Source organism: Xiphophorus maculatus, chromosome 17 (genome assembly GCF_002775205.1).
Source record: "Xiphophorus maculatus strain JP 163 A chromosome 17, X_maculatus-5.0-male, whole genome shotgun sequence".
Lineage (NCBI taxonomy): Eukaryota > Metazoa > Chordata > Actinopteri > Cyprinodontiformes > Poeciliidae > Xiphophorus > Xiphophorus maculatus.
The window spans coordinates 11,608,096-11,628,644 of NC_036459.1; the positions used below are offsets into that span (position 1 = coordinate 11,608,096).

General features: G+C 40.4%; 1 protein-coding gene across 2 annotated transcripts in view; it reads right to left on the reverse strand.

The window, feature by feature from the left end:
- LOC102237424 (prickle-like protein 1) overlaps window positions 1-16,190 on the reverse strand; it is a 30,992-nt gene extending 14,802 nt beyond the window's left edge. The window contains exon 1 of one of the 2 annotated variants that reach the window (XM_023350190.1): window positions 15,957-16,190. Coding sequence is in view for 1 of the 2 variants with exons in the window: in XM_023350188.1 (XP_023205956.1) it covers window positions 444-458 (15 nt within the window). In the remaining variant the exon portion in view is untranslated. Of the gene's footprint in view, window positions 1-443; window positions 1,132-15,956 lie in introns of those variants that run through there. The other variant, XM_023350188.1, reaches the window with a different exon arrangement.
- Window positions 16,191-20,549: the final 4,359 nt, after the last annotated feature.

Genomic DNA, 20,549 nt, shown 5'->3' on the forward strand with positions numbered 1-20,549 from the left:
ACATGACAAAAATACAAAACAAAATGCTTTATGTGTTTTCGGCTGCTTTTCTAAGTTACATTAGAGGGTAGCTGTGCTGACGTTCTAATGTGAGCTTGTATGCACATATGTGCGTCACATACTGAGTTTGCAGAAAAGCATAAAAGTATCAATCCATCAAAGTTTCTGCTAGCAAGCAAGAGTTAATGAAAAAGAAAATCACTTTCATATTGTCTAAATGTGCTGGAATTTACTTATGGAAGTTTATTATATAAGCTCAGAGATGGAGATTTTTGCTTTTTGACAGTTTGAGGGAGTTAAATAAAAGACCAGCAATTTTAGGAGATGCACATGAGACTTGACACAGCTTAAATGAGACCACTTGCACTTGTCAAAAAAAAAAAACACCAAAATCTAAGAAAATGCTTTTTTCATTACAGATTTAGACTCTATCTCAGTCTTACCTCTGCTAAAAGCATCTGTCTCTCTCCACCGTTGCACAAAACTGAGACAAACTTCAAAGAGTTCCCCAGTCGTTCCGTTTCCCAGCTCTGGCCACCTTTCTGCAGCACGGATCCATGCTCTAATCGGATCCGGATCAGTCAGAAAACAACCCTTCCTTCCAGCCTTCTTCAGACGGCTTTTAAAAGTCGACTTCAGCTACCACGACGGTCTCAGAGAACAGCTCCGAAGCAGTCGGAAGAGAAAACCCGTTTGGCAGTCTAAATACTTCCAAGTCCAGTAAGGGAGCAGGGAGGGCAGAGAGGTGGCGTCTCTATCTGCTATATCTCTGATCCCACTGTGACTGTGGGCTCTTGGGGCAGCCAAGCCTCGTCGGCCCCTCCCTTATTCCTGCCCTAAAGAAGAAATCGCCTGTCTCTGCACTTCAGTCTCTCTTGCAGACACACCCCCACACACGCGCACGCCCACACACACACAAACAAACACACTTCAGAATCAACACCCCCCTCACCCATCGTCTCTATCTCCGCATTCCCTTCCTCCACCGGCATAACACCGGGCCCTGCAGCCAGCAGCACCGCACTGGGCTGCATGATTGCTGATGACATGTCTTCTCTTTTTGTCTCTAAGTTTTAAAATATTTTACTAGACAAATATTCAGCCCCGTCATACCAGCTTAAGTGCTTGAATTTGCAGTATTTCGTGCTGCTTACAATAAACGTTATCTTTATTTTATTGTCTTTCCTTGACACATTCATCTATATGAAATTCATCGTACTGATGCAAAATGGTTGCATGTTGTGGTTTTCTGTCTGTGAGAGTGCAGACTAATGCGTTAGAGATGATTTGTTCTCCCAGTTTTCCATTAATTTGTATTCAGCCGCTGATTATATTAGGGTCATGCTTATAGTGCGTTTAGCCCATCTGCTCCGTTATCTTAGGAACAGAAACAGATTGTTTACTCATGGTTCTGTGTGCAAAGAATGCTCAAAGACTTCTAGCATAGATCCTTTTTATGCAAAGACTACATGATTGATTTAAAGCCTAACATCATGGAACATTTGCTACTATCCCTTTGCAATGCTAGCACTAGCAACTAGCAGTTGGCAACTGTCTCCGAACTTGCAACAACAGCTAGACAGTGAACTTTATTGTGGTATCTGTTCCCAGATCCATTTTTCATATCGGAGATAAATCGAACGTAGCATAAAAACTATCTCATGGGCAGTTATTGGGTTTATGCAGAGAATAATTTTGCCAAACTTAAAATTGTTCCTCAACGGCAACGTTTCCACACCTAACTTAGAGCGTCCCTCCTGTGCTGAAGGTCTTGACGTATTTAACAGCAGCTAAAAATCCCTCATGTCTTGTTGGTGAGTCAGGAGTTAAATATTAACCCTGCTTCCTCTCAAGCCAGTCTCATCCATCTCGGGAAATTCTCATGGTCGGTGTCCGTCCAGTCACACCCTCCCCATGCAGACGTCCCCACTGCGCTTCTTCTTCTTTTAGAGGTCTGAATGATGTAGACGAGAGGGGTCCTCCGCTCTCATCTCTCAATTCAGGCAATCACAATGAAGTTATTGTCACGGACCACTTTGCTTCAGGAAACTCTCAACGATTTGGCATATATAGCAGTGGAGAAAATCATTCCGAAGGAATCACTCGGGATTGTCCACCAAACCGTCGCACGAGTTAAAGCAAACTCGCCACATGAGCCTGGAGATGTTTGTTGTGATTATTTGATCAAGTTCTGCACCATCCATCACTGTGAGAGGCTGAAAAGCAGCAACGGCTTCATTTAAGCAGTCAAAGATGAGAAATGAGTTTAGTCAATTGTCTGGCGGACAATGACGCCTTCTTCTCTGATGAGCCAACAAAGTCGGCTCCCGAACAGGGCAGCGGAGCTGTTTGTCGCATGCCATAACCTGCTGGAAATGAGAAATGACTCACTTTGCTAATTAGCTTGGGAGTGTGAGAGAGAGACAAGTTCTCTTTCTTTTCTTTTTTTTTCTGGCCTTCCGATTCATATTTAGAAAGTCATGTTACATCACAAGGTAAACCTTTCAGAAAAGCTCCAAGATTCTCCAACGCTCTTGGCAGTGCTGTGCTGCAAAAGCTTCTCATTGTTCCCCCCACTCAGAGCGGTTTCGCATTGGGTTTCCAGAGATACTCATCTGGATATGCATTTCAGAAGCTCTGCAGATCTTATTTGGGCAGATGGGTAGAGAGAAGACAACCTCTGCTTTTCTTTCTGACAGCGAGGTACTTAATCCTAATAATGAAAACAGGGAACGAGTGGGAGAAGAATGCTCCTGCATGAATAGACGACAGGGCCGAGGATGACTGGCTTTATGGCTGACAATGGATAGAAATCTGTCTTTCAGACTTGGCCTGGGCTCTTGGCCAAAGATCTATGGTTCTTTAGAAAACACAGCTGACCTTCCCATCTCTTTGGCTTCCTCCTAAAAGAATATAAAGAGTGCAACAGCGCAAAAAAATGAGGACAAAAGTGCATAATACATTAAAAAGATTAAATGATCTATTTTCCTTTTTTGGAGTTAAACTCCTAAATCCTGGCAGCAAGGTCAACAGTCACAGAGTACCACTTATCAGAATATCATACAATGCTACTGTTAAACAGGTGATTAGTTCGGCAATACTGAAATATCCAAAACATCCTAAACCCTTTATGTGTTAAGAATGAAGTAATTTTGTTTTTATTTCTGTTATTTTTCATAGTGTGAGGCAAAAAGTAGCGGAAAATGTGGTGTCGTGTGTAATAGCAAATGGAAACAATGTGCATTTTTATTTAAAGTAATGTCCGCCCTTAAGCTGTAGGCTCAGTTGTGTACCGACATCAAGAAGCAAGAAAACAGTTGCAGTAGTAGACACAAATGTCTTGCATTAGCTTAGCCATTTCCTTCTGATGCAATTCCCCTCGATGCTCACCTTCCTACAGTGCCCCGTCTGGGCTTTCTCCCATTGAGCTGGATTTCTCAGGAAGTGTTTCAATCAGCGAACAGGAGGAGGAATTGTGAGCTTCGACTTTCTGCAGAGCTGTAGTCTTCATACATTTGGCAATTTATGAAGAAAAGCAGCACTAGGGGCTGTTTGTTACCAGGCTAGCATTGCATGCAACTAGAGTAAAATTGTTTTTCCTTAAGTTCTAAAGATTTATTTGCAACTTTGAGTGCAACAATGCTAATGTTAGCTAGTCATTTAGTTTGCTTGTGTAGCCTGCAGTGGGCTGTTTATTAGAGCGAGAGACAAGACAACTGTATCATGTCGCTTTAATTTTTGTAATAAGAACAACACCTTCTTGAAAAACCAATAATATTCCTTGCTTGCCTGATTTTCAGGGCATAACTATTTAAAAACAAGTTTAATTTGATCTTTCTTTGTCTATTTTTTCGAGAAATAAATAATGGCGTCCTCATTTAGTAGTGCACAACTGATGGAGAACTCGGCAAAAGGCTGGGAAAAGAGAGTGATAATCTACAGTTATATGTTTAAAAGTGTATAGCTACTCTGTGGCATTTGTAGTTAAAAATATCATTTTATAACATTCCTTTTTAAGCCACATTTTTTTAATGTTCTATGGTAAGACGAAGTTGTTTCTCCGCAAGTTCTGATGTTTCTGTGGTTGTAATGAGATGCCTTGAAGTGCTGAGTAGGAAGGAGAAGTGTTTGGTTTCTGTGAAAAACATTTTTTTAAAAATACATGTTTTTTTACAATAAAATTTTGGTGTAATTATATATCGATAAAATTAGACATTTCTTCCACCTTTACTAACAGAAAGCTTTTTAGATTTTCAGATGATAAAATTGTGTGGCTTTTTCCACATTCTTTACCAAGGGCTGGGCTCATATCCAAAAGAAACTACCAAGCTTTTATTGGACCTATGTATAATTTTAATCTTAAACATAGTCAAATGGGAAAATAGTTGGGGGACACATCTTTTGATCAAGTTTCCTCAATAACTTTTCACGGAAAGCTATCTTCCCCTGGCAAAAGCTAAAGACTGGCAGTTCAGACAAGACTTGTTGCTCTTTTCTGCACTTGAAATCCAAGTTGAAACTAGACACCGACTGGAGGCAGACACCCGGCACACTTCCATACACTTCATGACTGCACCTTTTATCTGCCTTTAGGAACACAGTCTACCTGATAATTTGGCATTTTCTTCTTCTTTTTTTGGGGGGGGGGTTGGTATTGTGGAGGGATGGCTCACTAAGCAAACATGCTCTTCTTCTATTGTACTCTACTTTTACATTCAACCAGATATTCACACCTGGAGTCTGTCAGGAGAGATTTACTCGATCGTTTAAAGAAGACATCGGAGAGATTTGTTTGGTTGTTCAAAACGGAGATCAGCCAGGACAGTCGCATATCTCAACGTGTTGCGGGGTAGTTTGTCATAAAAGCCAAGCTCAAACAGAGCAGAGACTGTTCCAGAAGCTAAGTACGCATGAAGTCCGAAGACACAATGATGTATGCAGGACTGTGCAAACAGCTCCGCACAATTAAAAGCGACTGAAGTGGTCGCATTTTGTCGAAGACACAAATATGTGCGATATAGACCCAGGATTCCAACAGCAAGGGAGTGAGATTAACACGGCGTTGTCACTAACACAATGAAAATAAACAGACATCTCTATAAGGAAGAGTTTTTATCTGACAACTGAAGTGTATTCAAGCTTCCTTTACCCAAGCTATTTCCTTTGTGGCTGACAGGCAGCTTACACAGGTGGAATTCACATAAAACCCTCAGAGCAACGTCTCAATTCACATCCACTTTGATTCCGTTTCTCTTTTCTTTTCTTTTTTCAACCCATTCATACTTTTCCATGCTGACAGACGCCTCTCGGCGGCCTTTCACGCCAGGAAAGTAGACCTTCAGTTCTTCCTAACAAGGCCCACCGGCTCAACTTGCCTTTTTCCACAGCCGTATCAGGTCTGCGGAGCTTCTTTGTAGTTCGTCCCGTCGGGTCAGTGTTAATATTCATTGACACTCATTCTCCAAGTGGAGTTTAACTTTCGAGTTGTAAAACTTTCTGCCGTGATTTGTTAACCACGGCAGGGTGTTAGCTGCACACCTCCAGGATGACAGAAGTGGCAATAAAAGAACTATAAAACGCAGGAAATCGTCAACTGCGAAGGAAGCACAGGCAGGAATTAGGTTTTAAAACTTTGCATTGAACTTCTTTTGAAACCGCAATAGTGGTAAGAAATTCAGCGAATAAAGCCACCTTTTGGAAGATGATGTTCTTTATTGCCTTGGATGGATATCAGTTTTCAGAGAAATAATGGCCGACAAAATCAAAACGGTTGCTGTAGTTATTGTGAAGAGGCGACAGAATACATGTACTGATGATTTTCAGAACTGGCATTGGTACGGCATGCACGTGTACTGAAAGAATGCAGTATTGTTAATCAGCCTTTAGATCAGTTATACCCATACTTTTTCACTTTTTCACTTCGAATTTTGGCAAGCAATACCTGAGCTGAAGACTTTGTCTAATAACGAACAAAATAAAGAGAAACCTATAGGCTAAACAGAACAAATAAAACGTTAGAGAAATACATAACTGTCACAGGCATGTGGGGGCCGGCAGTCTTGTGCCTCCTATCCAACTCTAATTTGATCATTTTAAGTGATGCATTCCTTCTTTAATAAAAGCCATAAGGTCATTTACCCTTTGCTTCGAAAGGGGTGTTGCTGTGTGTCTGTGTGTGTATCTAATTGTGTGTGTGGGGGGGTGTGGAGATTCAAGCATTTTGAAATCATGTTGCCTGCTTCAACCTAAAAAGAAGTTGCATACAATAGAACAGACTGGAGCTGACTGACACGGTCCAATTGCTTTAATCGATGTGTATTTCAAATTGTAACAAGTTCTGGTTTCAGAATGACAAAAATGCTACGCCATAATGTTCCTTTAAAAAGAAACATTAGTTTTTGTGGTGTGTTGGCCAGTCGGTGTCAGTCAGTTGAGTGAAGGAAGGCTGCTGCACTATTTCCCAACTTACATAAAGAATAAGCTTAGCTGATTGAAGATATTTCCAGTCATAAAAAAAACAAGACATGGAGAGCGATGGTGCGGAAACCAAAGTATCAAAGGACTAAAAACCCACCTGTTTAGGATTGTATTTGAAACGTAATCAATTACAAATTTATTGATGGAACCTGACTTAATGTCGTGTTTTGATTGTTGATTCTATGTTGCCTTGTGTTTCTGTGTTTGTAATGATGTAAAGCACTTTGAAATGCCTTGCTGCTGAAATGTGCTATACAAATAAAATTTGATTGATTGATTGATCAATACCCATCATTATGTTGGTGGTTTTCAAGGTCTTATTGATCAGATCACTCCTTGTGTTATGCTTTTAAGACTAACAACTGGTAGTTGAGCTATTAGCTCTGATAGCCATGATTGGCTACTACAGTTTTAAAATCGTTTTACATTAAAAGGGAGGCTAAAATTGCTTTCCATGTCATAAAATAATTTAAAAAAAAATTTGCCAGCTGACCAACAATGTGCCACAGCAGTTGGGTGATCAGGATGCATGGCGCCACATTATGCTACTTGGAGATGGACAAAAATCTGGTCTGTTGGACGCTTTCTCTAGCATCTCGATAAAAGGACTTCAAACCAAAATAATTGGCAAGACTTCATTTCCACAAATGCAGGTGTTGCTATTTACAAGGAAAGTAAACCCAGTTCTTTAGAAATGTCATGTGGAAACTAGCCCAACAAATTAGCACCATACATCCCACATCTTGGTTGGTGTAACGTCTTCCACTGACATCACTTAAAGTAATGAGACTATTGGGAAATATTTCACATGAGCTGCTTGGTAAGAATCACACAAAAGAAACTTGCCATGACTTCATGTTTTTGAAACTAAGAGATGACGACAAAAGATAAGAAACTAACTTATCTTGTTCGTCTTGACAGATAAAGAGAAATGGCCGACTTTATGTGCACCTGTCAAAATTCTGCATGTTTTTGTTTTTGCTGGCCAACATTATCACTCTGATTTATCTAGGAGTGATAAATCGCTGCTACGTTTAGTCCCTCTGCCGCTGTGAGCATCAGCTCGAGTGATTTACGCAATGTCATTATTTGGCCAACACAAACAGGACCTTTAATGAATTGTGCCACTCAATGCGGATCCGTGCAATTTGCTATCATGAGAAACTGGCTGCATGAAAAACAGCAAGAAGCATTTAATATATGTCAGGCAAATCAAGAAGTATCGTTGCATCACATTTTCAGGAAAAAGCTGTTTGTACATCGGTGTAAGTGTGTGAATTCCCCTCTGACAGAGGGATCGAGATAGATATTGGCCATGGTTTGGGGGGTTGTGTACACATAGCCTTAATAATAGGACCCCAGAGGGATGCTACATCACTCAACCAGAACAGACAAACACATCACTTACATGCACACACACACCTACCTATTACCCAACCGACACCCTATTTGTTATTATATTTTTTTTTCCCATGATTTACCATTAGAAACAGGGCTGGGAAAGACGACAGGTCGGACCAAGTTTGCAGCCCCGAGGCACTTTGTCACTCCCATTGCTAAAGTTGGGACAACATGTGCTTGCACAATTCTGAATATGCCGTAGAGTCAGAGAAAGATGTGTGTGAAGCCACAAACCTTTTCTTGAACACTTTTTTTTTCCACCTTAGACTGAAAGACATTTTAGAAGATGAGAATAAAGCAGCTGCATGGTCTAGCAAACATTTAAAATTTAAATGCCAAAAGGGTGATCAAAGCTATGTGTAATAGGACAACTGCTTTGAGCACACTGACATCTTGTGATGCTTAAATAAACCCCGTCATAAGAGCCGACGTAGCATGTCTTGTAGGGTGTTTGCCCTCTGCCCTTAAATCTGGCCAGGCAATCGGCGTTGGCATTCCACACTGGCCCTCCAGTAATGGGCCAGCTTAGTGGGTAAACAGAAGAAACCGTTTGGTGGTCTCGCCGTGTAATTTCAGACTCCCCTTCTCTCTCTCTCTGTCCGTCTCGTTCCTGCAGCGCCCCCTCCTCCTCATGCCCCCAACCTCTCCGATTGCCATATCCTCAGCTGGCGTCTGTTAATTCGGACCTACCTGACAGTTCTGACTTGTGAGTTTACTATCAGTCCTGCTCGGCGACAGGCTTTTCTCTCTAAACACACTGAAACTAATCTGCAACAGATGGGAAACAACTAGGGGAAGGAAGTAGTATAAGAGGGATATACAACATATTTGTGCCCCTCTGAACCAAACGATAGGGTTTCAACCAAGTTCAGAGCAAAGTCTGAGCATTGTTGCAACGATGTGCAAATCAGAGACTCCCGGCAGGCCGAAAAGCACATTTTAGTTCAAGATGTAACCCATCAGTCTGCATTTTTGTTAACTTGTGGAATACAGGGGATATTCTTTACAGAGGACACCCCAAAACACTAAAATACACACATGCAAATTATAGAATAAACAAAAAACACATGCTGGCCCACAAATGTAGATCAGCACTACACGCACACAAACAGGGCCCCACATGTTGTTATTTCATGGGTGGCTGGTTGGAGATAATGATTCCCCTCAGCCCCTACTTTACTGTTGGGGTTTGGAGATCATTTGTGTAAACACCTAAGACATTTATATACCAACTCATTAATGCAAGCGGCCATTTTAATCACCTTTCCACAACAAACAAAACGAAAGTTGAATTAAACGTTGGCGTCTAACAGCAGTGAAGCGCAGATAATAGTCAAATTACTGTTTCTTAGGTTTTACAAAATGTAACTGGAAAGTCCCAAACTTTTCTTTATTCTATTCTTCTATCTGAAATATGTTTTTAGGAGTTGGCAAGGTGCAGAATTTAAAATTTAGACTAATTTGGATATAAAACGGAGCAGTTTATCTTTCTCTTATATGTTATTTTTGTTAATTGGGGCTGCGGAAATAAACTTATGACAGTTGAATTAATTAGAGAGGTAAAGGGTAGCAAAACATAGCTATAGTGAAGATATCTCTGTAAGATAAAGATGTTGTGCACAGTCGTACAGACGTATTCAATTAATTGCAATATTATTGAAAGCCTTAATTATGATTTTCCACTTACAGCAAATGAAACATAAGATTTAAAATTAGATTATTGCATCAGACAACTAAAGAAATAGCACAGAAATGTGGGCTTAGTAAAAACTATGTTTAATACAGAGGGTTGTTTTCAAAAAGTCCTTCAAATCTGATAAACAAGCCTCATTTCCTATTTTATTGAATATGACTACTTTCTCTTGTAAATGAAGGAATCTTAGCAATATGTTTTATCACTTGGGGGCAGCAGAGAGCTTGTAAAAATTATAGGAACATTATGAATTGTGTTCACCGAAACATTTCTTATTAATATTATTGTTGTGTATTATCACCATTGCCTGCTGCTAAGCATTAATAATTGATGAGGTATGTCAAAGTTTTTGCTGAGATCTATGAAGCAGAAAGAAGTAAGGCAAAACAAATGAGTTTCAGGTCAGACGTAAGTGTGGCAGTCAAAATAAAAAGACCAGACTGTATCAGTGTATTACATACACAATTTCTCAACATTAATACTAAAGGGAAAAGTTGAGCTGTAAGACTTCAGCCAGAGGTAGTTCTTTCAGCGTTTGAATATGGATCGCGCCTGAAAAGCGCTACATGTCACCGAGGTTTTCGATTCTTTTCAGACTCCAAATTTTCTGGGTATGAAAAGAAGCCAAATGCCAAGAGACATAATTCCTAATCTTACTTGAATTCGCACCTACCTTGGGAATATTTCAAACATGCATTGACAGTAGAGGACTAAGTAAACTGTACATAATCATTTGTTTTAATACAACTAAGTTGATTTCAAGTTTGATTTTGTATTGCGTCACTTTAAAAGTTGTTGGTTTCAGCACTGCATTGAAAACTGAAACATTTACTGTGTTGTTACCTTCTGGCAATGGAAAGACTACTACTTTAGCTTGAGCCAATGTTTTAAAGAAAGAAAGAAAAAAAAAACCTAAGCTCCCTTCTGGACAAGTGAAGGAAAAATGTGTAGCTTTCAGCAAATTTTGTGAAAATCCTGTAATTTTCTCCACCCTCATTATGCTGCATTTATCACTCTGGTCCATTTCCTGACTCCGGGTGGCATCAGATTCGAGGGAACCATTTCCTCTTAGAATGAATTAAAGACCCACTATTCCTCTGGGATGATGTAACGAGATGTGGAGAAACTGTGACAGGCAGGGAACGACTGGAGAGACACAACCACCCGACGTAATGATAAACAGGTTCCACTTAGCATTTCTCACAAGTACTTAAAGATCTTCGAAAACATGTTTCTAATGTTTAAAGAGCAAAATTCACAATTCATGTTGTTATTTTGTCCCGACTAACAATTGAAGCACTTATTAAAACAAAATAAAATGGTAAAACGAAGAGAGGAAGCAACAAACTGTCCTTTATTAGAACTGACTTGAGACAGTCACTTAAAGGGTCTGTCCTTGCCTCAAGAGGAAAATGTCTAACACATGAAACAAATTTAAGAAGAGGCAGAAGCTGAGTCATGTTTTAATCCTATAATAACAAGCACATCTCTTGTATTTTGGCTCAATTACGGCTTTCTTGCAAAAGGCAACTTTTCCTCATGATGATGTTTAATCGACTACGGCACTCCATTTAAATCTGGTCTGTCAAACACGCTGAGATACAGTGCTTTGTAAAAGTAGAGTGGATATAGACCTGATCTTAGATTGGACAATGCCAACCCATGAAAGTACTTTCTTCTAAATTGGAATCATGTCTGATGTATTCATACACTACGAGGGTTTTCTGCCACTCTAAATCCCAATAACCTGCATTGAGGTTTATGGTTCCACTGTGACAAAATGTGGACAAGTTCAAGAGAATAATTATGGCAGAGCAGTGGTTCTTATTGGGAAGCTCACATTGAAAAACCTCAAACTCAAAGCATGATCAAGAAAACAAGTGAAAGAATAAACAAATTACAGTTTTCCCACCACAAGAGCAATGTTGTATGTCTGGAAGTAAAACTCATCAAACCAGAATCCGCTCTGGGGACCGTTTTATCTTTGTCCCCAATCAAAAACAAAACAGAAAGCTATCATTTGAGGTTTTCCCCCCCAGGGTGGTCATTTGATAAGAAATAATTACGTGTTTTCTTCTAAGCAGTTTTGCCTTCCTATGCGACGCTCTACTCCCATCTATACCTTTTACTTGTACTTGAACTTTAAAGTATTTTAATTATCGTCATCTAATGATCGTTGCCTTTAATGTCTCCGTGTTTGCTGGCGGTCTGAGCAGACGTGTGAGGGTGGCTTTAATCATCATCAAATAGAGTTGTGTGCATAGGTAATTAAGGTGGTGCCGTATCAACTCTCACTCGCAGGCACAAGTCGGCAGCCCTTCTCTGCACTGCGTCGCCGTTTTTTGTGTTGCTCCGGAAAGCGCTGCGGGCAACTTCATTTCGACTCCGCTGCAAGTTCTGACACAGAATTTAGCGCAACTCTTCCTCGGACTCCATTACTCAGTGTCTCCTAGTCTGCTAAGCCTTGGATTACTTTTCCAACCCACAAACTAACCATAATACTAGGTTTCTGGAGCCAATGCGGCCTGAAGGGTTTGGTCTGAAACCACTCAATGAGCGCAAAGATTACACTAAGTGTTTGTACACGAAGGACTACTGACCAAGCCCTCCCACACACATGAAAATCCATGATCAAGACTGATGCCTGACAGTGGTTAGTGGTAATTAAGTAATGATTAGTAATTATACTAGTTGTTTATTGAGCATTTCTATATAAATATGTATAGCACAGTAAATTGTATAGATATCATTGTAACTTTAACAATCAGTGTTGCACTTCAAAGATTTTTCTCTGTTTGGTTTTCAAATTAGGCCTTTAGGTTATGTTATATACATGAGAGATCTTGTGCATTCTTATAAGTGTGAGCAAGGCAATAAGAGTATGGAAACATTTGTATTTCCAGATTTTAATCCCTACCTGACCTTATGTTGAGTCTTTCCCTCCTAACCAACTGCAGCAAAATATCACCCAAATGTTGTCATGAACTTGACTATTTTACGCTTTTAAAATTAACTAAAGGACAGCGTGCTCCAGAAAGTCGAGTTTGGAAAAGTGCATTTGACATCTAAATTGTGTAGGATGGCTATATTGTTTCAGATTTGTGGAAACGTGAGAATCTCATAACGGTTAGTGCCTATAAATACGACGTACCACAGCAAGATCCCCGACTACCTGGACGAGCGCGTAAGGGTCAAATTGAGCGTGTCGAAGTGATACACCAGTTAACAATGCAGCAACTTCCTTCAAAGCGAATGCCGAAAATATTGTCTCTCTACAAACTCTACGAACGTAGAGTATGTATTTGCATTTGCATTTACCTGAAAAGCACCTACTTAGTTTTAGCTTGAACAATTTTAGAACTAATTACCTTATGTCATAAATCAGGCAATCTCATCGTATTTATGACACGATGAGATTGCTTCACTTTTTTCCCTCTATTGGCCCCTTAATTTTTGGCCCTTTGCACTGAGTGTGTTGAGTTGTTTGCGAAGCTGTGTGTGTGTGCATGAGTTTGTGCTGGATAGAAGGTGGAAGTGAAGGTTTAGAATGGTTTATGGACTTGATTGTTTTGCAGTATGACAGAATAAACTGTCCTGTACGCACACATGGTATACTCTGTACAGAACAGTGCAGACTTTCTATTAAAGGGAAGTCTCTTGTGTTTCTCTTTTTCTACTTTAACACACATAAATTCACTCAAGCGTCCAATCTGAGCTCATGGTTCTTATTAGTGTTTTATTTTTTTTTTATCCTGATGCAATTTTGCTCAAAAAGCCAAATTCTAGGGAACAGAATGTTCTTGAAGTCACAGTAGGAACAGAGAAAAATCAATTTAATTTTTTTTTCTGACTTAATTTCTGCAGTTCTAGGCAGAATCACTGTCCACATTGAAGTCTTCGGCGTTATATTTGCGATCAGACAATGTGTTTTTCCACAAGATCTTATTGCACTAAATCAGGCATGCTTGGTCGCTGAGCAAAAAAAAAAAAAGGTTTTCCAGGAGAGTGTCCAACAATATCAAAAACAATCTTCAAGCTGGATTTCCTCTGTGACTTTTTGGGTTTCACAGGAAGGAAAAAAGAGGAGAGCTGTTGGTGAAGCTCCTGTAAAACAAGTTTGCCAGTTGAAAACTGTCCACAAACACAACACAAGCAGTTCTGTAATAAAATTTCAATGCGGCCTTCAAAAGTCTAAGCACTTCTCCAGCTACAGCTACGACTCTTGAGGGTCCTCTCAACAAGATCTGCATCACATCCTTCTCCCTTCCTTCCCACGACACGTTCAACTTTTCATCCATCTTACTGTTTGTTAAACCAATAAAAGGTCTTGGGCTAAACTTCCCACATTAAGAAAACAAATTGTGCTGATTTTTGGAAATCATTCTTAACTTTCTTGGCAAGACTGGGAAGCACCAATAATCAATCTGTTAATATTTAACTACTTCTATAAAGTAATTTTATGAGTGGCAAAATGACTCCAAATCTTCTCAAAGCTCTTCAATGAACCTTTGAAACAGTATCGCAGCCTCTCGGATGTTGAAATTGTATATAAAACTTGGATCGTTTGGGCATCAGACAGGCAAGGAGCAACTTTCTGGTTCACCAGAAACGGTTGCCTGGGATGTATGGTGTTAATACTGGGATGCTACAGCTAGCAAGAAGTGATTTGGAAAAAAAACAGACAGCATTGGTGTGCCAAATAAATTGTAATGTGTTGAATATTTTAGTGTGGAATTCTTGATTTTGAGGCTTAGTGTGTGGTGACAACATTGGGATAAACTCTCAGTAATGTTTATTTGCTATAGTTTATCTAGAGTACAATTTGTTGCACAAATAGCAGCAGATAGAGGACGACTTCCTTTTGAACTATTTCAACAAAAATACTTCAAACTTGGACTTAGACCCCCTATAGTCGCTGCACATTTTGGTTGGGGTTGAAATTGACCAACCACTGCTTAGTCACAGACTAGACACAACAGCCACAAGATATTTCGCACTAAATCATTTTTAACAGTATTTGGTAGTGCATAAAACATTTACATTGAAAGTTATTATTATTCCATTACTTTTGCATCCAGTTTTTAAGTTCCTGTCTTCCCTTCCACAGTGACTTTAATCTAGCTAACTGCTGCATTTTTAGACAACAAAAATGTTTCAACAAAAGATTCAATTATGGATGGGAGTGTTACGAGTCTTTTGGGAATCTATATTAGCAACAAGCAGTCTATATATCCCTTAGTAGGCAGTGATCATGCCAAACATCCCTATGACTTCATCCTGACTCCAGTCTCCCCTGTGGTCCAAATGGCTAACCAATTAACAGCAGCTTAACTCGTGAGTCCAAGCACCTATTTCTATCGCACATGCATAAACACGCAAGTAGCGACAGGAGTGCAGATACACAGGAGGAAAAAGGACACATGCGTGCACGCACACGAGCATTAAACGTAATGGACACCTGGATCCACGTGCACTTAGAGCCGGTGCCACACACAGAGAAGGGACAGGGATACATACTCATTAACAAAGGCTTAGCATTGCAGAGAGTGGATACCCCCAGCAAAGCCTGCCTCCCACAGCGGGGGGTGGGGGAAACACCTCCAGATCTGCTAACTACAAGGCAGGTTACATGCTACATACACAGTGTTGCTGCGCTTTAGATATTTTTCTATTTACAGAGCAAAAAAAAGTTGGGAATATTTCTACAACATGGAAAGCACCAAACATCGGTACAGCATATTTGCCACCACTAGGTGCCACCACTGGACTCTTTCGTTTGAAAGAGAAAAGTTAATCTAAACTCCCTTTTCTTTTGACATCACACACAAGAAAAAAATAGATACTAATAAATTAATACAATTAAAATAATAATAATAATAATAATAATAAACCATCGATTTTCCGGTAGTCTGATCGTAAAATATTTGAAATCGTAGTGTGGAGAGGAGGACGAGGGGTTTGTGGACTTTGTGGACGGCGCGGTTGCAGAGATGTGGCTCGTAGAGTTTCTGTGGATTTTGGAATGCGGTCTGTCAACACCGATGGGGTCTCTCAAGAGTTCAAAACACACCGGCAAGAATATAAAAAAAAGAGGGGTGGGTGTATGTGGGGTTGGGGGGGATGGAGGGGCTGAAACGAGCTCACCTGAGTGACAAGCAACAGCTGAGTCCACACATCTGGAAACTCACACGGAACCCTACATTTAGTGCACCTTTACGCTCACATTTACGTTGAAAGTATTATTGGTAGATAATATAAACTGCACGATTTTTCAACATGCATTTTCAAACTAAAGTCAACCAATGGCAAAGACAGTTTAAAAAAAAAAGAAAGCATAAAAAAACGACCGCTAAATTTCACAAGACCTCATATAACAAACACTCACCTCCAAAGACGTAAACAACTCAGGCGCAGTAATCCGTAAATCAAAGTGTAGAAATCACAACTATTGACGCATCCAGGCAAATAGGGGGAAAAAAGGGCAAAAAAAAGAAGAAGAAAAGATAATAAAAATCACAACTCAAGTCATGGAGGAGCTCAGGAACGAAGTATCTCGGTGCATGACGATGCGCAGAGCCGGAGAGAGGTTGAGTGAGGGGCGCACCACGGGGGCAGAGTGATGCGCAGCTCTGGCACGGAGTTAAGGCGTCCAGAAAACACATTTGTGGTGCTGCGCGCCAATTGGCTGAAACGCGCAGATCCCCACGCCTCTATTTCCCTCCCACACATACGCACGCATGGCACCTAAACATTTTGTATGGTTCCAATTCATGAGCCCATATGTTTTAGAGGTGTAGAAACACATTTATGCATGGCATGCACTTTTAGGAAAGTTGAGACTCCTATATGGACAAGATAAGTTCAAACTAATAGTAAAATTGTCGTAATTAAATCAGAAAATGCTCTTGGCTTCAGTTGTTCAGTGAATATGCAAATTTAGTTTTAGATTGGATAAACAATATCAGCAAGGTCCAGACTGATAAATTAGTTTGATGAAAGGAATAAAAAGCTGTTATTTCCTATTTGTTTTCACCGACACAATCCTACAACAAGACACAAAAAGCCTCCTCAAATTCAGTCCTAATAAGTTAAGATCAGTGGTGCACATGGTTTATACAGACAAACACTGCTGGTTATGATCTGTACAACCAACTATAAAAGAAAAGCCAGGACACCCAGCACATTTTGTAAACCAGCGCACACTCCTTTGCTTGCAGGTTTAATGAGCCGTTAATTGACATCCAAGTGAACTTGAGTCACAGGACCGCCTGCTCTTTTCTTGGAAATAAAATGTCATACTGTGTTTCCTGCATCATTTACTGTAGCATTTCAGTGCTCAGCTGTGGGTTTTCAAAGTTAATTTACGTGGTTTCGCTCCGGTAGGAATGTGTAGGCGAGTGAGGATGAAACAGCAGCATGTCATCGCAGATGATTTGCATACTTCTCCAAGAGTGGGACTGTAAATGTGATTAGAAAGGCTCAAATCTGCACCAAATACCTCTAAAAGCATTGAATCTGTGTACTAAAATGATTTGTCCTAACAAATCTGAACATCAGTACTGCTACATTTACTTCATAAATGAGATGTTGTCAGTACTAGTTAGCAAATCCCATTTAAAATACCGTACCAAACATCTGACCATTGGCATTTTGACCTTCCAACTCTAGAAGCCTTGTTAGGGAGCATTTCATCCTCAATGCTGAAATACGAACAAGTAAAAACACAGAAAATAGCTCATCATTTAGTCTTTCTCTCCTTTGAGCTGAGGGAAACAGATTATAAGAGAGAAACTAGAACTCTGGAAAATCTAGAGACTAACATTTGTACAAATATTCCTCTCTATGTTTACTACCACCTTATAAAGTGTCAAATGAGAAAATCAATTGTTGTTCCAGTTGAATATAAGATGTATAAAGTATAAGCAAGAAAAGGGTCCCAATAACTTGGGCTAGGCAGTTAAAGAATTCACAATTATTCCTTGTGTGGATCAATTGTGGGAATTTTTTCCCCTATCGAAAACATGTGGTCACATTGAAAGTTGGACTCAAGGTGAGCGGGGGTTGCCAACAATTGTGGAGGAAAACGTACATTAGAAAAGTGATTCTCTTGAAAATCTGCTTCTCATGTAGTTTAGTAAGAGCAGCTCACTAAACTTTATAGGTTCGCAGTGGGTTAAGTGATTTTACTCTGTGGACTTGTTAACTGGAGGAAGTGATTGGCTTTAAATAATCCCATCCAAAGAAGGTGCTTCAGTGGGAATGCAAAGCAGCACTGGCTGTTGCTACCCAACACTGATTTCTTTTGAGAAAGCACAATGACATACTGATACCTCAGGAAATCTGCATAAGAATCTATGGTGACGCATTTGGTCGACCAGGCTCAGGTACCCACCTGAAGATTTGGTCCTATGCATCTAGAGTATGGACGGTTGCAGATGTACAGGAACGTCTTTTCATTTTTTTTTGCGAGGGGCTTGTGCCTATCTCCACAGGTCAAAGGGTCCACCCTGGCAGTGTTGCCAAAGATAAAGTCGGAGCCTTAGATGCTGATCTGAAGGGCTCAGCTTTTGGATTGAGTTTTCATTCCAGGCTTTGAATTCGGGCGAGTGAGCGTGGGTCTTTTTGAATGTCCGTAAAGCTGGCAGTGAGACAGACTGGGGCAGGTCAAACAGTATGGCTCATTGTCCCTGCCAGCCAGTGAGCCCACACAGTAAGAACCGCACGGAACGCCCTCGTTCACCCTGCTGGTGGCTGCTTTAACGTCCTGACAGCTTGATTTGCAGTTTACAGTTCATACTTTAGGCATACTTTTGCTTGTTTACTCTTACACTTAACTTACCGAGAGTGTTGCGCGAACTTCAAGCGGTCTTGCGTATAGCACCTTAGCTTTTCCTTGGGAAATCGTATCATCTTCTGCATCCAGATGACTCTCTTTCCACCTGTTCTCCTTGCCTCACTGTAGCATAGAGCCACTCTCTGTGCTTCCCCTTAGCTCTTTGTGTTCCCTCTCACAGACATCTGTAACATTGTAAGCCTATTTACAGCAGACACAGAAAAGGGGAGTAGGGCATGAAAGGTAAGCCTATAGGCCAACGCATGTAGCTGGAAAGGAAGTGAGGATCAGTGCTGTGTAGAGAGCACAAAAGCGGCCTCCGGGTCAATAAATCCTGACCCTGCAACCTTCTGGAGTTCGGAACCGCAGGCTGGTTGATAAAAGCCACAAAGTCGGGCACACCGGGCTGGTAGATCTCTGATCTCGCTTTCTCTCCGTCATCTTTATGGAACACTGCTTTGAAAACAATCCAGATTGATGTGGGTCTGCACACTTTGTGATGCTGGCTTAGGTGTCATGTGCAGTGAATGGCAAACTGCAACGTAAGGCGGTTTATCTTCCAATCAGCATATCTGGCTTTCATAACAGATAAAAGGCATCCACGCCATCTGTCATGCAGCGGCCTGCTTGCTTATCCCAGATTTTTCATGTTTTTGGGGATTGAAAAGCCGTTGGACTTTTGCATCACGTCTCACGTTTGGTAATTAATTTGCGGCAGACAAATGTGAAGTAGTAGCGATAATGCATGAAAACGTTGCAATATTAAAACAAAAGAGTGCAGCCGAGGGATTCAGAAGAGCTCTGAAAAGTGATATCTGGATATTAAAAACACGACAAAACTAAACACCGGGTCATTAATGTGACGAATGAATTTGGGTATTTAACTGACATTTAACCCTGTAGGGTAAACTGAGCCACATTGTGCTGGGTCATGACCAGCTGGGAAACCAAACTACACATTGTACCACAACTAGTGTTGTGGTACAAATCTGGGCAGAGGTTTAAAAACACACATTTATCGATTTATTTGAAGCATTCCTTTTCCCAGTGTGTCCATTCCTGAAGAAGTTTCCGTGTGTGCTTGGAATTATCGCAATGTTGGAAAACCCCATTAAGTCCAGGTTTCAACTTTACAGCTGTTGATTTAAGGTGAAGTAAGAGACAATATCAGTTTGTCAAGAAGCAAAACAGACCTTGTGCATGATGCTCCCGCCACCATGCTGCTGTTGTTGAGTTCAAAAGTCTCCCTTCGACTCCAAACATTAATCTTGTTGGTGGATTTTATCTATTTGCGGGTTGGCTGTGGTCCCTAAGCCCCGCGAATACCAGGGGTCCATTGTCAACTCTATTATGTTTTGGCTTGTTCGAATGTGTATGATCAAGTAGGGATCCCCATTGTTATCTGCACCCAGTTGTGTTTTAAAACCATTGTAATTTAAAGTTTGGTACTAATTTCTCCCTACAATCTTGCTCGTGAAGGCTGCATGATAACTCGCAGCCTAAACTGTAACCGAAATTTGATCTCAAAAGCCTGGATTAATTCCTCTACAACACAAAAATTGGTTCATTCTCCTGGTCATGACTCTGTGGACTCTATTTACTGTGACCCCGTACAACCCTGCACCAAAATCTTTTGCGAGAGTGAAGTAAGTAGTCCGAGATTTGGTTTGAAGGAAAACTGTCAGTCAAACCATGGCAAGCTGGGCTGTTTTTCCAGAACATCCCTAACATCCGACAGTTTCTTAACAATATCTTAACGGAGACAGTGATCAGGACTCCCTGTCCTAATTTGACTATAGATCTTACAGTAGCAACATACCCGCTTAGTTACTGTCACTTTTATTTATCTCTCTGATCAATGATTTGTTTCATCCCCATCATGTGTCTACCTGCTTGTGTTATTTCTGCCATCATGACAAACTGGATTAGGGTAGAGAGAGAGATGCAATCTTTATTACTTTGCTGGCTGCCAGTAAATACCTCAAAGAAGTAGAGATGGATTAGGGAAGTGTAAGGGAAGTGGCAAAAAACAAACACATTGTTGAAAATAATGGTACAATAAATCTTATTTGCTGCTCTGGTCCATGGCATTAGACAAGTGGGTTGAATTTAAAGGTAAAGCACATATTTTAGTTTTTCTTATTA